At 48.1% G+C, this 18,855-nt stretch overlaps 9 protein-coding genes across 9 annotated transcripts; 5 read left to right on the top strand and 4 right to left on the bottom strand.

Annotated features, from left to right (window-relative positions):
- Positions 1 to 480: 480 nt before the first annotated feature.
- On the bottom strand, positions 481 to 1,972 carry N7484_011509 (uncharacterized protein; the record flags this gene model as incomplete). The annotated part of the gene is made up of 7 exons (XM_057121896.1): positions 481 to 648; positions 700 to 739; positions 793 to 1,127; positions 1,189 to 1,257; positions 1,313 to 1,686; positions 1,738 to 1,879; positions 1,946 to 1,972. 7 exons carry the CDS (start codon positions 1,970 to 1,972, stop codon positions 481 to 483), a joined length of 1,155 nt encoding a protein of 384 aa, XP_056967650.1.
- Positions 1,973 to 2,481: 509 nt separating this feature from the next.
- Positions 2,482 to 3,444, bottom strand: N7484_011508 (shikimate dehydrogenase family protein; the record flags this gene model as incomplete). The annotated part of the gene is made up of 1 exon (XM_057121895.1): positions 2,482 to 3,444. The coding sequence occupies one exon, from the start codon at positions 3,442 to 3,444 to the stop codon at positions 2,482 to 2,484; it is 963 nt and encodes a 320-aa protein (XP_056967649.1).
- Positions 3,445 to 3,620: 176 nt separating this feature from the next.
- Positions 3,621 to 4,745, top strand: N7484_011507 (Gfo/Idh/MocA family protein; the record flags this gene model as incomplete). Its single annotated transcript, XM_057121894.1, has 1 exon — positions 3,621 to 4,745. The coding sequence occupies one exon, from the start codon at positions 3,621 to 3,623 to the stop codon at positions 4,743 to 4,745; it is 1,125 nt and encodes a 374-aa protein (XP_056967648.1).
- A 1,058-nt stretch (positions 4,746 to 5,803) lies between these two features.
- N7484_011506 (uncharacterized protein) lies at positions 5,804 to 7,423 on the top strand (the record flags this gene model as incomplete). The annotated part of the gene is made up of 7 exons (XM_057121893.1): positions 5,804 to 5,947; positions 5,995 to 6,009; positions 6,063 to 6,092; positions 6,151 to 6,282; positions 6,330 to 6,998; positions 7,060 to 7,242; positions 7,292 to 7,423. The coding sequence occupies 7 exons, from the start codon at positions 5,804 to 5,806 to the stop codon at positions 7,421 to 7,423; spliced, it is 1,305 nt and encodes a 434-aa protein (XP_056967647.1).
- A 1,089-nt stretch (positions 7,424 to 8,512) lies between these two features.
- Positions 8,513 to 9,925, top strand: N7484_011505 (uncharacterized protein; the record flags this gene model as incomplete). Its single annotated transcript, XM_057121892.1, has 4 exons — positions 8,513 to 8,601; positions 8,660 to 8,703; positions 8,765 to 8,793; positions 8,855 to 9,925. The coding sequence occupies 4 exons, from the start codon at positions 8,513 to 8,515 to the stop codon at positions 9,923 to 9,925; spliced, it is 1,233 nt and encodes a 410-aa protein (XP_056967646.1).
- Positions 9,926 to 10,708: 783 nt separating this feature from the next.
- On the top strand, positions 10,709 to 12,672 carry N7484_011504 (putative MFS multidrug transporter; the record flags this gene model as incomplete). Its single annotated transcript, XM_057121891.1, has 3 exons — positions 10,709 to 11,403; positions 11,454 to 11,700; positions 11,752 to 12,672. 3 exons carry the CDS (start codon positions 10,709 to 10,711, stop codon positions 12,670 to 12,672), a joined length of 1,863 nt encoding a protein of 620 aa, XP_056967645.1.
- Positions 12,673 to 13,128: 456 nt separating this feature from the next.
- N7484_011503 (huntingtin-interacting protein K) lies at positions 13,129 to 13,603 on the bottom strand (the record flags this gene model as incomplete). The annotated part of the gene is made up of 2 exons (XM_057121890.1): positions 13,129 to 13,233; positions 13,295 to 13,603. 2 exons carry the CDS (start codon positions 13,601 to 13,603, stop codon positions 13,129 to 13,131), a joined length of 414 nt encoding a protein of 137 aa, XP_056967644.1.
- Positions 13,604 to 13,948: 345 nt separating this feature from the next.
- On the top strand, positions 13,949 to 15,627 carry N7484_011502 (3-deoxy-7-phosphoheptulonate synthase class II; the record flags this gene model as incomplete). The annotated part of the gene is made up of 6 exons (XM_057121889.1): positions 13,949 to 13,970; positions 14,040 to 14,149; positions 14,205 to 14,268; positions 14,323 to 14,415; positions 14,472 to 14,523; positions 14,580 to 15,627. 6 exons carry the CDS (start codon positions 13,949 to 13,951, stop codon positions 15,625 to 15,627), a joined length of 1,389 nt encoding a protein of 462 aa, XP_056967643.1.
- Positions 15,628 to 16,523: 896 nt separating this feature from the next.
- N7484_011501 (putative choline transport protein) lies at positions 16,524 to 18,291 on the bottom strand (the record flags this gene model as incomplete). The annotated part of the gene is made up of 2 exons (XM_057121888.1): positions 16,524 to 18,063; positions 18,128 to 18,291. 2 exons carry the CDS (start codon positions 18,289 to 18,291, stop codon positions 16,524 to 16,526), a joined length of 1,704 nt encoding a protein of 567 aa, XP_056967642.1.
- Between the last annotated feature and the right edge of the window lie 564 nt (positions 18,292 to 18,855).

Below are 18,855 nucleotides of genomic sequence, written 5' to 3'. Positions count from 1 at the left end.
CGGGGTTCCGAATGAACGTCTGGAGTATTACCGAGGGAACATAGATTCTAATGAAAATCGGAATTTTAGTCAGGAGTACCAATGTGGATGTACCTAAGCCCTTGATCTAGATAATCATTTGTGTCCTGCCCGCATGCTTGTTACTGGATCAAGCAACAAGAAGGATGGCATCTTAATCGGAAGACTAAATCCATCTTTCAAATACCGACAAGCTTATCCTGGTTATTATTATTCAATACAAGACAGAGACTGCTCACCAGAGAAAGCGTTTTCTTACATTTATTCTTAATGAGTTTCATATGGTCGTCGCCGATTCGCCCTGGATGCTTCCTTATTCCCATGACATAACATACCTATAGCACGAGGTAAGTCATGGACATTGCTTGAAGGTGGGAGTGAAATTTCTTTTAGTCTCTAAAAAGCCCATTTCATACATATTGACCAAGAATTCTTTTACTTTGAAAATTTATCTTGAGTAAATCACAGGTTGCATCTCCTGACTTCACCGCGAAGGACTTTGTTCACGAACTCTGGGTCTTCACGGAGTGGTCTTCCAAGCCCGATCATATCAATATCGCCTCCTTCAACGGCTTCCGACATCCGGTGACTATCCCTCCAGCCACCTGTAGTACCAATAACGGCGCGGGACTACCCAATTAATTAGCTTTGGTCAGCGGATGGGTCGACAGCGGGACTTACCAAGACTTTCTTCATTTCCTGTGCCCACTCGATGAAGTAGCTGTAATGGTCAGTGATAAAAGTCCCATGTGAAAGATTTACAATGCGCCATACCTTCCTCTCTCCTTCTGCGAGGGTCTTTCTGCCAGCTCTTTCATGATGTTGCCTCTCCATGCAGGAGAAGCATAGGTCCCACCTGATATATCGAAGAAATCTACACCGGCGTCTTCAAGCCATTTGATGACGACACACTGTTCCGCGAAGCTAGCACCTCCCTCAATGACTGTAGATGTTAGTGAACAATCCAGGCAGCCCGGGAAAGATTGTCTCATACAGTCCTGGCAGTTGAGCTTAGCAGCAATCACGAATTCGTTCAATGGAAGTTTGGCTTTGATGGCATTCACGATCTCGAGGATGAATCGGGCGCGGTTTTCCAGACTACCGCCGTACTATTACGATGATTCTGTGATTAGATCCAATTTACGCTTCCAAAAGTAGAACATTCCATACCTCATCAGTTCGCTTGTTGATCAAGGGTGATAGGAACTGTTGCATGATATATCCGTGACTCGCATGTAGCTGAAATGGTCAGACTCATTCTCTCAAATATTCCGCTTGAGTCAGCAAAACTTACAATAATACCATCGGCCCCAGCTTTGAACAGCACTTCCGCAGCCCAGACATAACGATTTTGCAAATCCTTTATCTCAGCTCTGGTCAAAGGCGAGGGCTTGCCGTACGTTTTGTTCAAGCAAGGGTCCAACTGCTCGGAGGAGGAAGACTTCGGGTTCGCGTTCAGGAACTCAGGCACCTGACGACCCGGAAACTGTAGCTGCGGAAGAAAGATTGCGCCTCGAGACTTCGCAGCCTGGCAAGCAGGACGGAATGCCTCGACTGCATCCCAAGGGTTATTGATGTCTAGGACAGCGTTGTTGTAGTTTTCCAAGTTATCGCGATGGATGGGAATATTGCCTGTGCAAATCAGGCCAGCACCTCCATCCGCAAGTTCTATCCTAGTCAGTCATTTGGAGTGTCAACATGGTCGGAAACCAGATGTACCTTGGTAGAGTTCGGCGTAGCGTGGGAGGGGCTTTCCGCAGTTTTCAACATTGTTTTCGTCGTACGTCGAAGCGTATTCGCTGAGGGGAGTGCGGTAAAGGCGGTTCTTGATTACCTTTCCCGAGAGCTTCAGAGTGATAGGCTTATTGGTTCCTGAGTGTCAGCATCGATTCATGCGAGAAAAGAACGTGGTAGCGAAAGTGCTTACTTGTCCCAATGGGCGAGTGTGAGCCATATCGCAGGGTTTCAAACACGAGATGTTGGAACAAAGAGGTAGATGCGATTGGTACTTTGCAAATTCTTGTTGTCACTATGAAGTAGCTATATATTTGAATCATGATAGGAAAGACTTCCACTCGTCACGTTATGGAGCCAGAGCCGGCCTTATATTTTAATCGCCGGGATGCGGGGATATAGCCAAAAGTCCGGGGTAAACCATGTCATCGGAATATTATCACTTCGGGAATCTCTAATTGCCGCAGCGTACCATACTGCAGCCTGAAATAGTTCCAAAGAACATGTTTTGATTTTTTATCTTTCCTCCGGGCTTAGAATGTCAGTGCAAAACGTTCTTGTACACTAGAGAGCAGTCCCCACCCCCGCTGCATCCGAATCAGACAAATGCAGTTGCTCAAAATCCTTAACTTTGACGTTTTTATTTTTCGTTATACTTCCCTCGTACAGTATATTGATTTCATTAAAGTTTGTATTTCTCGGAATCTAGTGCACGGGTGTATTTATGACCTACAATTTAATACTACTCTTTGGCATAGCAATCGCAGCCATGGCCTCTTCCACCCCCCGTTCGTTCGATTCCCTTTCTAACCACAAAATTTGTTGAGCAACACATACTCGTACAAGGACCTCTGTACCCCGAACAACGGCCCAACCAGCCTTTCTCGCCGTACACAAAAGCCGGGTCTCAGGCGATGGCATATAGCACATATCCACCAACAAGCCCCCCTTGGACTTTTGCAGAATGTGCTCACTTATATTCCAACAAAGCACCTCTCCCGGCTCAGAGGGTGGATAATCAGGAATTGTGCCGACAACAATCGAAGGGGAAGGAAGGTTGTGTGCAGTATTCACATCCGCAATGTAACGAAGCTTGATGTCAGGCATTGTTTTCGTGAAGAAGCTGGCAATATCATCAACCTCTGATTGCAGTCGGTTCACAATGTAGATCTCGGAAGGAGAAAACCATTTCCACAATGCATAAATGGCGCTTCGTGCTGCTCCTCCTCCGCCAATCACCATAGCCGGTTTTCCCTGTGCCTTAGAAACGGCATGCGGGTCATGTTGAAGAATGGCTTCGCGGATTCCAACACAATCTGTGTTGGTGCCAATCCACCGGCGCTTTCCGGTAGGATCAAGACGTACGAAAGCGGTGTTAACGGCTCCGATGCCTCGGGCCTCCTCGGTCAAATCATCCAGAAGGGGTCCGAATGTGACCTTGTTGGGCATGGTGATGGACGCGCCAATAGACTTGAGATCGGCGAGTTTCGCGAGAAACTCATTCTTGTCGGTCGTTTGGGCGAGATGATACGCCCATGATGCATTCACGGATCGAAAGAGTATTCCATGCAGAAGTGGTGAGAGCGATTGAGAGATACTGCCGCCAAACAAAAACGTGTTGGATGGATTCGAGAGCGACGAAGGGTTCAGAGGCGATGTTCCGTACTCGTAGGACTTGCGTAGGATGTCCATTCTGTCGCTTAATTTTCCGATAATTACGTGAGAGGGGGTTCATGGCTTAAAAAGTACAAAGGCTTGCACTTGCGGGGACCGGTCTGTTCTTTTAAGCACCGATAGCCCCGTATTTAGGTCGACATCATTAACAGCCTGATAGAAATCTCCACTTTCGAAGAGATACCTTTGTCATTATGATACTTCAGCCCCGAAAAGTGACGGTTGCCCTTGTTGGCGGAGGAACGATTGCACCTTTCCATGCGAAGTATCTCTTGACATCTCCTACATGCTCTTTGGTCGCTCTTGTTGATCCATACCGACCTGGAAAGGAACTGGCCGCAAAGATTTCTGTGCCCCATTTCGACTCCGTGCAGAATCTGCTCGGGTCCTCAATTGAAGCCCCGGATGCGTACATCATCTGTGTGCCCTCCAGCCTTCACGTTGTGGTAGCCGAAGAAGTGCTCCACTATGCCTCCCCCCAAGCCATGTTAATTGAGAAGCCCTTCTCCACCGAGTCAAGTTCCGGGGCGAAACTTCTCCAACTCGCGAACAGTAAGTCCTGCACGCTGCTGGTAGGTCACCATCGTCGGTTCCACCCGTCACTTGCAGCAGCCCGTCAGGTCGTTGACAACGGGACTATCGGCCAAATCATCGCAATATCGGGGATTTGGACCGCCAAAAAGAACGATGGCTATTACAAGGAAGCTAGCTGGCGATGCTCTCGTTCATCTGGAGGTGGACCTGTTTGGACGAACTTTGTCCACGACATTGATGTTCTGCATTATCTAACGGGATCAAGTGTTGTGAGAGTGTGGGCGACGCAGACTGCCAGCCAGCGTCCTCATGACGGTATTCCAAAAGATGACCTAGTCGAAGAGGGCGCCGCGATCATGCTTCAATTTGCCAATGGGGTAGTGGGGACATTCATAATCAGTGACAACGTGGCAAGCCCTTTTGGGTGGGAGGCTGCATCGGGTGACAATCCACTCTTTCCACCAGCACCGGCGAAAGTAGATACTTATCGGATTTTGGGGACTAAGGGAACTTTAACAGAACCAGATGGTATACTTTGGCATTACGATGGCGGTGATGCAAAACAATTAGGAAAAGAGGTTGGATGGAATATCCCGATCCGCCAAGAGGAGCTACGGTCCTCAGATGATATACCGTTCCAGCAACAGGTGGAGCACTTGGCTAGAGTTTGCCGAGGAGAGGAGGAGCCCAGATGTTCCGGAGAGGATGGATTGAATGCAGTGAGAGTTTGCGAAGCAGTAATCGATGCTTTGGAAGCAGGAGATGGAGTACCGATTGATTTGTGATGAGATTATTGGTCGCGAAAGTTGAGAGATTTTGCCAGTCTTGCATGGTTGTCTAAGTATATTGACCGGTAATGATTTTTTTAACTCAGTTTTGGCTTAATACTGGAACAGATATCTCCTCGTTGAGAATTTTAGCAGGAATCACGAAGCCAAAGTGAGCATAGCAGTAAGCCTATTGATTCTGCCTTTCTCTGAGAACATTCTTTCAAGACTTAACATTAGCCTTAGTAGAATAGCATAAAGAGACCATGAGCTGGCGTTGAATTGATGCATATAATTCTTTTAGATTGGTTGGATTCATGAACTGATTTATGCGCCGGGACTACCCACAGTTGGTACGAACCTAGAAGATGATCGATATAACTACCTGATGTGATGTCGCTTACAAGAAATGAACACTAGTCTAGGTATTTCAGTTTTTGCCAGTCCAGTTCTTTTCAACACGAGCTCTTGGTACCAACATAGAAGTCGATCGACCCCCGCCTTATGTTTAAATAATGCGCCGGATTCGGTCCGGCATTCAGAATAAATCTCCGGTCTACAAACGTGCCAATCAGAGCACAATATTTTGGGCTTAGAAATTGACGTCAAGACTGGAAAGGAACCTAGATCTGAGCTAGCAAAGCCTAATCCCCCGCATTTCTGGGGGCAATTAGAACCTTGTAAGATAAAGGCCGGGGAATCTTCTTACTACCCTCCGGATTTCAATTGAAACGCACTTGATACCAAATTGAAGTGTATCCGTCATGTTCGAAGAGTATATTCAAGGGAAGACCTTGCGTCGGCTCTCCCGATTCAGTTGCTCTGTGGTGAGTGCACTGGTATACGTTGTGCGGAATGTACGCTTTACTCATAGAGATCTACAGGGCTTTATGATTGAGGGTTATCAGGCTGGCGTTCTTGGGGGAGTACAATCAACAACTCCTTTTTTGAATGCTATAGGGGTATTTCACTGAAATTGACTTGGTTTTAAAGCTGTGCTAACGTGGTGAAAGAATCCGACGGGAACAGAGACTATTCCTATGATTGCATCTTCCTATACTCTGGCAGCGGCCGTCATGGCATGTGTGGTTATGCTTATCGGAATGCCTCTCGGTCGACGAAACTGCATAATAATCGGTAATGCGCTCATTGTCATTGGTGGTGTGATACAGGCTGCATCCTTTTCCGTCCCACAGATCATCGTGTCTAGAATTCTTTGTGTAAGTTGAGCCATAATGAGACAGAGCTTCATGCTAACTGAAAGTAGGGATTTGGGATTGCAGTAAGCGTGCTCCAACGGAGGATCAGACGGGTGTATATCTAACAAAATGACAGTTCATTACGTGCAACGTCCCGATGTATATGGTAAGTATAGGTATCTACACGCCAGCTGCATATGAAGTCAAACTGATGCTTTTTGCAGTCAGAGATGAGCATTGATGCCCGCGAACGTGGTCCTGAGGTGGCCATTAACTGTTCATCTTTAATCTTCGGCGTTGCGCTCTCATACTGGGTGACATTCGGCTTCACGAGAATGACCAATCAGGTTTCCTGGGTGCGTCTCTACGATACAGTCACTTGCAAGCTGCTAATTAAATTTAGCGAATTCCTGTCGCTATTCAAGGCATTCTGGGACTTCTATCAGGAGTGACTATGATATTTCTACCTGACACACCGAGATGGTACTACGCACGGGACCGGATTGATGAAGGCGACAGAACACTTTCTCGGATCTACGGTGTTTATCGTACCGGCATCAACAATAGTAACGATTTCGCAGAGATCCGGGTCCTCAAAGCAAGTATCATGGAAAACTTCGAAGTGGAAGAGGAATCGAGCAACCGTCTGACACTGTTGAGTTTAATCTGGGATAACACGCCGCTTCGTGTCGGTCGGCGAGTGCGGATCTCGTTCATCATTCTCGCTATCCAGCAATCAATGGGAATCAATATACTGATTTACTACATGACACAAATCTTCGAAGATGTCGGACTATCAAACTTCCTGGCTTCTTTGCTAGCGGCCATCTCGTTGACCATTCAATGGGCTGGCTCCACACTTTGCATTGTGACCATTGAGCGCATTGGTCGTCGAAGAATTATGCTGATTTCGTCCGGCATAGGAACGTGCTGCATGCTTATATTCGTCGCGCTCAACTTGATCGAGAATAAGACTTTGGCCACTCAATGGACTGCTGTGGCTATTATGTTTCCCTATCTGTTTGTTTACGGATGGGGTTGGGTGGGATGCCCGTGGTTGTATGGACCAGAGGTATCATCAACCTACCCAACCAGGGCTTCAAAGGACATCAATACTGACGTGACTCTGACAGATTGCCCCACTTCGATACCGCCATATTGGATCCGCAGCTGGAATTCTCGGGGTGTTCCTGTTCACATTCCTGACTGTTTTCGCGGGTGGTATCGGACTCGAGACCGTTGGCGCGAGGATTTGGGTTTGGCCTCTCGTCTTCAATGTTGTCGCCTTTGTGTTCGTTTACTTCATGTGCCCAGATGTGAGTGCCGGATGTCAATCTTGAGAGAATGAGACTGACCGGTAAACAGCCTACCAATAAGACTCTGGAAGAAGTGGATGCGCTGTTCGCCCAGGATGAAGCAGTGCTTAATCGCCTGAATCACGCAGACCACGGCGAGGATGAAAAGCCCGGCACGCAGCAATTAGAAAACGCAGCCTAGGAAGTTACTACACAAGGAAAGAATCCCGATGGGACCTTTGAAGACGGGATCCCGATATGGAGCATGACCGACCGTTGGGAAAAGCAATGGAGAACTTATTGGATGTGAGACTACAACGCAATTGGGAATTTAGTTCATCAGTAGGAACCTCGCAATCTGACTTTCTCTCGGGTATCGCGTCAAACCTAATATTCAACCCGTAGATCCTTGGGTGTCCCTAGGGATCATTTGATGAAGTATTATTGAGCAGATTTGGCCACAATTACCTTGCAGGTAAATGATGATCCAATCAAAATGCACCCTGCCCTCTGCGTATCCACCACGGAATCTGACATATCATCAATAATAATGCTGCTCCTCGAGGAAGCGCAGATCATTGCGCTATCATAATCGTGGACCCAAATCACCAGGAGCGACCGTGCTAGTGAAACGAAATTTGGTGAGAGGGCCGGGTCTTGCTTCTCATCTATGTAATGTGACCGTTCAAGGGTACCCTGCATAAGGATCTGTGTCACACCGAGCATTATGATCGGGCGGTTATTGCACTAAATTCAGATAAGGCAGCTGAAGAGCGTGGCTTTTATTGGTAACAAGGAGTGCGATAAAGGGATTTGGAGACGGGCTTTGCCAAGTGCACTTGATCTTCAGATTGATCTGCATTCCATTGCGAACTGCCATCGATCTGGGTCGACATGCCCCCTTGCGTTACCACCCATTTCTCCTTGCTTGTCATCCAATCCCCAGCCCCAGGTATGACATATTGCAGTCCAAGATACATGACGCTGGATCCTGCCCTTCATTGGCATTATCCCAGTTCCTCAGTCCACTTGAGCTTAATGTCGCTCACCGACTGCAGCGGAGTGATTGTTCCGGCCACCGCCGCTTGCACAGTGTATCTCGTCCACATCTACATGGGAAATCAGTCATTTTATTTCTTTAACCAATGCGGGAAGAGTTTTGACAGCCAACTCCACCATTTGGCTCTTAGCTATACGTTCCTTGTCTAGTCGTCCATGGCATATGTGAGCTTTACTTCACCCAGGTCTCGAGATTGCTCGTCCAGGGAGCGATAGTCGCTCCCTCCCCAACATGGGGAATGTGTCGCCCACCCCACACCAGCTGCTTGTTGAAGCAATTGTTTTTTGGAGTATCGGCGTTATAATATATGGCGGAAGAATGTATGTTGTCTACTACAACGATTCGTGTTGCAAGGAGCGCTATACTCATCCAACGAAGGATTTCCCGAACCATTGCAAATGGGTCAATAAAACGTCTGCTGTGTATGTCGACCGATAATTGATTTGATGATGAGATAAGCGCTAACCAAGCTTTGTTTCACAGGGGATGACTATGTAATGACAGCAACCTTTGTGAGTGGGCTACCTTGGAGACAAATGACTCAATACACTGACTTACCGTCCATGGTGGCAGATGATTTACACCACCCTCCTGGTCTTGATTCAAATATCCTCGCGCTATGCAACCAATCTCATGGATCCGAAGGATTATGACCAAGTTTTATCAGATCCTCAAGAAGTCCGTGATCGAATCTACGGAAGCAAAATTGTCATCGGACTGGAGCAGTGTATGCTTTTTTCAACATGGGGAGTCAAGACTTGCATGTTGATCTTCTATTGGAGGCTTACCCAAAGCTTACGCTCCAACCTCTATATCAAGATTCTGACAATATACGTGGCCCTGGGGTTTGTGGTGATCATGGTCTGCTACTATGCTGTTTATTGTCGGCCCTTCTCCCAGTACTGGGCTATGCCTGTACAGAATATGCAATGCGCCACTTACCAGCATTATTCGATCACTCAGGCCGTTTTCAACATCTCATCCGACGCTGTGATGTTCGCCATCCCAATCCCTCTACTTATCAGAGCTCAACTCAAGAAACACCGCAAAGTTCTTCTCCTCGGTGTGATGAGCTTAGGTCTTTTTACAATCATTGCTGCTATTCTCAACAAATACTTCAATTTCGCGTCCCCTCTCACCACAACCTACCAAATATGGTACATTCGTGAAGCCAGTACCGCTATCTATGTTGCGAACCTGATGTGCTGGTGGCCATTGCTACGGAAGATATTCGGACTCAAGACATTCTCTTATAACAGCAACCGAGGCCAGCGAGGAAGAGGCCCCAGCAACCAGAACAAAGATAGCAACGGCTCCTCACAGTCCGGGTCCCGCCCGTCTTTCTCCCTTCCCCGCGCTCTGAACTTTGTCCGCCCAATTTTCAAGAAGTCAGACTCGAAAAATCATCATTCTGCGCAGGGTGGTATGCATCGCTCCAGTCAGGAAGCTATTACCAACGCATCCAACGATTTCATGGACGATTTGCATCGAGTAGACGCCCATCCACTTGAGCAGTGGAACAAGAATGATGATCATTTCGGGGATATCGAGGATCCCAGGCCGACAAGCCCAGAGTCAATGACCATATATGAGAATGCACAGCATAAGCTGTCGCAGCACGAAGAGGGCGTCAAACCTAGTTGATCATTCCGTGCTGGTCATATATCTGTTCTGAGGGGATTTCTTATTCTCTGCTGGGACTTGTTTCACATAGCGCGGTTTTTCGAGGAAAAGTTGATCCATATAATACCCCTGATTTTTCAGTTCTTGCATCAAAAGGACACAATATTTTTGTATTTTAGCTATTTTCATTGATAATAGATAAATTAATCCAAGACGGATTGTCTCCAGTTCCATCCATGGTTCACTGTCCCAGATTGGGACAGCCTGCGGGTCTTTATAGCCGACTTTGAAGTCTTTCATTGGTAAAAGACAGCGCCGATGGTCAAGTGGTTACGATGCGTCCCTCCCATTCTGAATATGAGTTCAGGTCGCGGCCCGGGTTCGAATCCCGGTCGGCGCATACCATCTTTTTTTATTTTTTTTTTATCTTATTCTTATTGATCTATTTCTCACTACTCATCATGTGTCCTTTACATATCGATAATGTACCTGTGAATGACTCACTCGATCGCAAGACAGCCTGGATACAGGTAAGTGCATTATTGGATTGGGAAGACATCTGGCGGTTAGATCGGCACTGTATCCGGCATCGGACGGGCTAGATGCTGTATGGTGTCAGAGTGGGAAATTTCTTCGTGTCCTTGGCATGATTGCTGTTTATCTTTCCCATCGTTCATAAGCAACCTTTTGCCAGGCCATTTATTTTAGAAGATATCTCCTGGAAAGGTGTAGTGTGTCCAGCAACTGCATATCCGGCGTTTCACATCGTTACACCGGCTCGCGTGCTTCCCCAGGTCTTGGCTGATGGGGCATCCTCCACCCGAGCCCATGGGCCAATCCCACCCCGACCACATAGACGTCATTCAGTCTTCACATCACACTGAGCTCCAGTCAACAGATGCACCTAGTGATAGTGACAGCGACCATAATGAAAGTAACGCTACACCCATTCTCGACAATCAGAATATTCGACGCCCACCAGCCCCAATTCCCACAAGCCATCGCCGCTTCCCGTCAATCGATGAAAGCCACACAGACCATGTCGCCCTTCCCGGCCCAGAACAAGAGATAGCGGAGGAGAAACCGGTGACATGGAGCTCGCTACCCAAGAAAGGCCAGCTGGCTATTTTGACTATGGCGCGTCTGTCTGAGCCGCTCACCCAGACTTCGTTGCAGGCATACATGTTCTACCAACTTAGATCGTTTGACCCATCGTTGCCGGACTCAACCATCTCGGCGCAGGCTGGTATGCTGCAGGGTAGCTTCACGGCTGCTCAGTTCCTCACTGCTGTGTGGTGGGGTCGCCTGGCTGATGCAGAATGGATGGGCCGCAAGAGAGTTCTCTTGATCGGTCTGTCTGGCACTTGTATATCTGCACTTGGCTTTGGCTTCTCTAGGTCATTTACCACTGCGATTATATTCCGCACGCTGGGCGGAATGCTGAACAGCAATCAAGGTGTTATGCGCACGATGATCTCCGAAATCATTGCCGAGAAAAAGTAGGGTTTTACCTTCTGGCTAATGACGTCGATACTAATATTTTGATCAGGTACCAGTCACGGGCATTTTTGCTTCTTCCGATGTGTTTCAATATTGGGGTCATCATCGGTCCCGTTCTAGGAGGAACGTTGGCGGATCCTGTCCAGAGTTTGCCTTGGCTTTTTGGCCCTGGTTCCTTGTTCGGCGGTGAAAATGGCGTATGGTGGATGAAACATTGGCCATATGCCTTGCCAAATTTATTGAGTGCTTGTTTCATCTTTATGTCATCGCTAGCGATATTCTTTGGCCTTGATGAGGTGCGTAGCTTTCCCGAGCATACTACATGACATCTGCTAAATAATGAACAGTCCCATGAAATCGCAAGACACCGCAGAGATTGGGGCCGCGAACTCGGAAAGAGAATCGTTTGTGCTTTTACCAGGCGCCCCTTACACTACAGTCCCCTGACCCGCTCTGGACAAGATGACTCTTTGTATCTGGATGAAAACAGGGAGTGGTCAGCACCATCGAGTCCAGTCCGCGCACGCTCGCAGCCACCTCCAGTTCCGCGCAAACGGGCAGGATTCCGACAAATTCTCACACGCAACGTTCTCTTGACTCTCTTGACCCATTTCTTGCTCGCATTCCATACTAGTGCCTTCAACTCCATGACCTTCGTGTTCCTACCTACTCCACGTGCTCCGGAGGACTCCCGCACAGGCTTCTTCCACTTCAGTGGAGGACTAGGTTTGCCATCTGCCCGGGTAGGTCTTGCCACTGCAATCATCGGTTTCATCGGCCTCCCTCTGCAAATCTTCCTATACCCTCGCATCCAAGGAAAGTTGGGAACGCTCACCTCGTTCCGTACATTCCTCCCTCTTTCCCCCATGGCGTATATATTGATGCCTTTCCTTGTTGTCCTACCTCGTGTTCCATATATTGTCTGGCCCTCTTTTACCTTTGTCGTGTCTTTGCAGGTCATTTCTCGCACATTTGTGCTCCCTGCTGCCATTATTCTTGTTAACAACTGTGTCACTGACTCCACTATTCTCGGAACGGTGCATGGTGTTGCGCAAAGCATCTCTAGCGCTGCTCGTACCTTGGGCCCACTCCTTGGCGGATGGGGTCTTGGCTTGGGTCTTATGCACAACATGGTAGGAGCTATTTGGTGGGCCTTGGCCGCGGAAGCTCTGATCGGATATATGGTGCTTTGGACCATACACGAGGGTAAGGGGATCGAAAGACCCAAACCTGTAGTGGACGAGGTGGAGGAAGGGGAGGAACGATGACGATGCTCTGGACATCGCGAAAATGATTATGTTCAAGTTCTAGACTTTGCTTTTTGCTATTGCCGTTTTCCAAAGGTTGCGGGCGTACTCATGATGCTTGATGATTCAAATGAGATAGCTGGTCTTCTGGGGTGCCCATCCGAGAACCTTTGTTATTTAGCTACTTGGGTAAATACACTCGAAAATTGACAAGACTTTTGGACGATCCCAAGTTCCAAGCGGGTGGCCTGCGTCATTTTTCTTTGTAGTTCATGCCTTATAATATACCCAACCGCAAAACTGACCACAGAATGTATCCTTCATATCTTCGTTTCCGTCTGTCCATCAGCTAATCATATATTCGCAAAGTGTTGTCTTGAGACGAAATTAGAAATGTAACTCCAATCTTTTTTCCAAGGTTCTCCCCAATTTCACCACTTTTGTCTTTGACCTTCGAAAGCACTGGTCATCCTACTTCTAGAAAGACGGGGAAAGAAAAGCTCTCAAAGCAAGAGTGATATCCCCCTCACTAGCCTTCAGCAACTCAGTCGCCTTGCTCTTAGACAAGTCTAACTGATCCACCTACCAAGAGAAACATATCAGTCTGGCCCGAAAAACAAACACCAATGTCTCATAAACATACCAGAAATGTGACATCTGCTGGCGAAATCTTAATCGCCTTCTTTTTCACCTCCACCCCGTTGTTCAAAGTCTCTCCGGGTTGCTTTCTTCCCATCCCTTGTCCCGAAGCAATCTCAAGCCGACTCATAGCCTTGCCCAAAGCTTCCTGGTCTGCATTAGATGGACCCCTGGTGGGGCTAGCGGTGGCGCCGATTTCATTGGTATGAAGGGAGGAGAGTGCAGCGGCGGCTTTTCGGTCTTCGGCATTAGCTGGAGGTGGGTTTTCCAGCCCTTCGTGGTCCGCACTTGCGGAGGGAATTGGGTCGGACATGGTGATAGACAATTGTGGAGCTCTAGCAAGCTTGGAGTAACCGTAGGCTTGTGGTCCGTCGCAGATAAGCGGAGATACGATAACGAATGACATAAATTGTTGCCTGTGTAACGAGGCACACATCTGACTCACCGAGTCCCGCGAATAAGCGCATTTGCTCATGTTGTTGGCGTTTGCTTTTTCTGTTCTTTAATTTGCTGACGTGTCGCTTGATCCCCTTGAAATCTGCATCTCTGGATTTATTGGTCTTCAAGCTTATCAGTGTGTCTTTTGACTTCGCTGCTTTCTCCGCTTATTGTCCCTGTCCCGCATTGGTTAGGTGGGGTTATCTGTTATCCCGGCACTATGACGGATTGGAGCCCCAGTTGTATGTGGTTCAATCCCTCTTTATGACGATTTTTGCGTCAGAATTGAGCTCTGAGTTAACCAATTGTAGCGTGGACTACCAAACCCATCAAACAAGATGTGGTTTACGAAGATAAACAGGGTGTGAAGGATGCGCTGGAGAAGTTGCAGAAGCTCCCACCGCTAGTCACCACTCAAGAGGTACGCACAATCCTTTGATCATTGTTAAATGATTTCACTACTTACATGAGTCAAGATCAACAATCTCAAGGCTAGCTTGAAGAATGTTGCCCTGGGGAAAGCGTTTGTCTTGCAAGGAGGTTTGTGATTAATCTGTCCTAACTACATGCTTTGTCTAATTGAAACATCGACAGGCGACTGTGCGGAGCTATTTGACTACTGCAACCAGGACATGATTGAAGCCAAAGTCAAACTGCTGCTTCAAATGAGTTTGGTTCTTATCTGGGGTATTGACAGCTCCTCTAAAAAGCTCTAAAAAGCCTCATTGCTAACACCAACACAGGAGCTAACAAACCCGTCATTCGTATCGCTCGAATTGCGGGCCAATTTGCCAAGTTCGTCTAATGCTAATAGCCATTGTCTGAGCCAGCTAACAAATCATCAATTCCAGGCCACGTTCAAGTCCCACAGAGATTGTCAATGGAGTGGAAATGCCCTCTTTCCGGGGTGACAATATCAATGGCTTCGAGGCAGATGCAGTATCTCGACAGCCTGACCCATCCCGTCTGGTCTCAGCATACTTCCACTCTGCGGCAACACTAAACTACCTCCGCGCCTCGTTGTCTTCTGGTCTAGCAGATCTGCACTCCCCATTAGATTGGGGCCTCGGTCACGTCATCACCCCCTCAATCAAAGAGCAATACAGCAAGATTGTGAGCGCCGTCAAGGACGCACTACGCTTCATGCGTACAGTCGGTATCGACAAAGATCGCGGCGTCGAGACGGCCGACATCTTCACCAGCCACGAAGGTCTATCTTTAGAATACGAGCAAACACTCACCCGACTCCTACGCAATCCAATTGAGCGCAAGCACACCGGGGCAGCTGCTCAGCAGCCCACATCCGGCTTCTATGCAACTTCCGCTCATTTCCTGTGGATCGGTGACCGAACGCGCCAGTTAGACGGAGCTCACGTAGAATTCTTCCGCGGAATCGCCAATCCGATCGGTATCAAGATCGGGCCCAGCATGGCGGCGGACGATCTAGTCAAGCTCCTAGACGTGGTGAACCCAACTAAGGAAATTGGCAAAGTTACGTTGATCTCGCGGTACGGTGCGAGCAAGATCGCCCAGTTCCTGCCTGGCCATATCGCTGCTGTGCAGGCATCCGGCCATATTCCCGTCTGGCAATGTGATCCCATGCATGGGAATACACAGGCCACGCCGTCGGGTGTCAAGACTAGACATTTTACCGATATTCTCGCGGAGCTACGGCAGGCATTGGAGATCCATCGTGCGGCTGGATCGTTCCTTGGTGGTATGCATCTGGAGTTGACTGGTGAAGCTGTTACGGAGTGTGTCGGTGGTGCAGCTGGGTTGACGGAGGATGGGCTTGGAGAACGGTACACAACTTTCTGTGACCCTCGTTTGAATGAGAAGCAAGCGCTTGAGCTTGCTTTCCTTGTTGCCGGGTTCTATCGTGAGGAAGAAGAGGACTAACTAGTTTAATTGATAAACCATGACCTGGGCTAGGTAGTAGCCGTATGCCCAGGTGTAGAGGGTGTCTCGGGCTTACGCAAAAAATGTCATTTCGGCTTTATTTTTCGACAGACCCTATTCGATACCCGTAAAATATGGGATGATGTAGGATTTCAAGTAGGTACCGATACCTACGTTGAGGGTTTCGGCAACGATCAGCATCTAAGTCACCAGGCACTCACCCTACAGAGTTTTATAATAGGCTAATAAACTCCGTCGACTACGATACGGGAAGACCTGTGTGCGAGTATTAACACAGATTTGCGCTTGCTCTCCGCATGTACAAGGCTGACAACCAAACCAGGACTGTGGCTGGACCTTTTGTGAGGAAGTTTTTTCGACTTGAAATGTTCAGACGGGCGAGAGCTCTCTGGTGATGCAAATGCCATGGCAGGGTTGTCCTTCGATGGAAAGCGCAACTACGTGCCGGTCATCGGCAGTGAATGAGAAGCGCCGATGATACATCTTCCATTCGGTATGAGCAGGCGAAGGATGTGCCATTGGCGATTGACAGCAATTATGAATCTGCAAGCGATGAAATTATGTGAGTTGCCCGGCTTCTAGGGCAAAAAAGATGAGGTAGCTCTAAGTTACTGCTTATGACTCAAGGTAACAAAATTTTGATATAAAGCCAAGAGACCACGAAGCAAGTATCGATTCGCAGGTAGATTTTTCAGTACGAATCAGGAATGATATTTTGCTTCATTGTCATGTTGCATTCCTATCAGATCACCTGCGTCATTAAAATATACTTACTAGTGTAGTTGAATTATGGAATGAATTATAAAACAAGGATATAAGTGAAAAGCCAAAAGGATAATACAAGAATTTCAAAAGGACGCTTTTCAGTACTTTCACTATCGCTTGAAAGCTGGATGATCGTCAAGACGAGGCACAGGTGGCTCACTGGCCACATCAATAAAAGACCGTCGTCCTTCCTTGCCACTTTGAAAAGCAGTCAACCTCTCCGCAGCCTCAAAGCTATACTGTGGACCCTGGTATTCGCGTCTGCCCCTGAACAGCCACCACATCGCCGTCAGAGCCATCAAGCCCACAATGATAACGCTAGTGTAATTCATATTTTGCACGGTGGCAGGCAAAACCAACGGGAAACAGAAGAACACAACCGTGACCATGATGTAAAGCAATGCAGTGATGTTAACTGCCATCCCCAACTTTTGACCCATATAGAAGGGTCCGGGAACCATTTTCCTGCGTCCTGACAGGACATGCGGTAGAATAGCACCAAGATAAGAAAGAGAACTCAGCACGATGAATGAAGAAATCAGTGCTTGGAAGGCAGTGGTACTGCCGACGTATATACATCCTAGACAGGTCACAAGTCCGCTCATAGCGACTGTTGCGCGGACTGGACAATCGAGTGTCGGATGAATTTGAGAAAAGTAATTGGCGAAGGGCGTCGCGTTGTCGCGTGCAAGACTCCACCACATTCGGCCACCTGTCACAAATGTGCCGATCAGTGTTGGGAAGGTTGCTAGGAAAAGCACGGCGATGAGACCGATGGCGCCAGCGTTCGAGCCTGTAGCTTGTCGGTAGATCTCGGCAGTGGGGAAAAAGCCGATGCTGCTAGTGTAGACTGCATCGAGGTCTTGAATTGAATAAAAGAGAGCGATCAGGTAGACGAATGATGTTGTGAAAGCGGTTAGCATTTGAATCATAATGCCCTGGGGGACCCTGGATTCAGGCTTAGGGACTGAGATCTGAGCGTTAGCTTTGCTTCGTTCTTTCGAGGTTGGGACCTTGATACCTTCTTCTGAGAGGTGACTGATACAATCTGGAGTTCCGACTGCAAAGGCTGCGTTCAGTAGTCCTGTCATGAAACACACGCCATCTGACCATCCACCAGTCTCGTTGTGGTACTCAACCCAGACCTGCGAGTTGCTTGAATATGTCTTCGGCATCACAGCCAGCACGACCACTGTGACCACCAAGCCACACATTGACAGAATTAATGCGAATCGGTTGATCAACGGGATGAATCGATTCCCGAAACACACAATGGCACAGCAGGTCCAGTTGACAATTTGGAACACGATAAACACCTGCCATGAATACCAGGTCACGTCGGTGTGTTTGAGCAGGTACATTGCCACCGCCTCATTACCCAGCATGGAACTCATCGATGAGGCAGACAGCAGCCACGCACAAGCATTGAGATAACCAGTGAAGAACCCGGCCCCGCGACCGCGATTCCGGCTCAGAACTGAGGACCAGTAATATACACCCCCGGCTGACGGCATTGATGAAGCTAGCTCAGCCAGCGATGCGGAGATGGCTGTATAAAAGATGCTGACCAGAATAAGGCCATAGATAACAGCCATGGGACCCCCATTCTTCAGCGCAGCCACAATGGTACCACCGGTCGATGCCCAAGAGCTGTGATGGAGTCAGCTTCACGCTTCTCTACAATCAGATGTGGAAAACGACGATGTTGACATACTTTGCGATCACAATTCCTAGGCTGGTCAAGCTCCACAGCCCAAAATTGCGCTTGAGCTCCTGCTTGTGTCCCAAGGCGGCTTCCAAGCGCACAATATCAATCTCGCCCTTTGTCTTCAGCGGGGTGACACCATCCTGGTACTTTTGCGATTCCCTGACTGCCATGGTGTCCTCAAGATCGAGCAGGGGACCAAGGTAGACGCATGGAACAAGTTCAAAGAGAGGGAAATGCACAATTCCCAGCAGGGGAGTGAAAAGTGAAATCAGAAAAACAAAAGATCAAATAGGAGGGTGTGCGCTCGGGCGACCTGACGCATCTTTTCCCTGGTCATACAGAGCGAAGCGAGTTGCAACCCCCAGGAATGCTTCATGCGAGGGATTGCCCATATGGCTTCCACGTGTATTACGAGATTTGGATAATACTACGAGAGAACAAGCGGATTCTTCTTTTTCTCCGAGATCAGACCTCGCGATTCCCAGGATCGGCGGCCCATCAGAAAATCGAATTCCTAAGCAATCCTGAGCGAGCTAATCTGTGGCTGTCGGTGATAGACTATTTGCTTGAGCGCATTAGCCTTAGCCTGAAAGGGCAGAGTATATCAATATCCCCACAGCAATTGAGCCAGGAATCAGATCAAAGGGTTTTGTGGCCTTCCAAGAATGTGAATTGGGTGGTTGATATATCGCAATGCATGCAAGGGGCTTTAGCACCAGCAAAGCCACAGAATT

Source organism: Penicillium longicatenatum, assembly GCF_028827895.1.
Source record: "Penicillium longicatenatum strain IBT 33135 chromosome Unknown contig_7_segment0_segment0, whole genome shotgun sequence".
In the NCBI taxonomy this organism is placed as follows: domain Eukaryota; kingdom Fungi; phylum Ascomycota; class Eurotiomycetes; order Eurotiales; family Aspergillaceae; genus Penicillium; species Penicillium longicatenatum.
The sequence above is the reverse complement of the archived record's forward strand: the minus strand, read 5'-3'. Positions and strand labels throughout refer to the sequence as shown.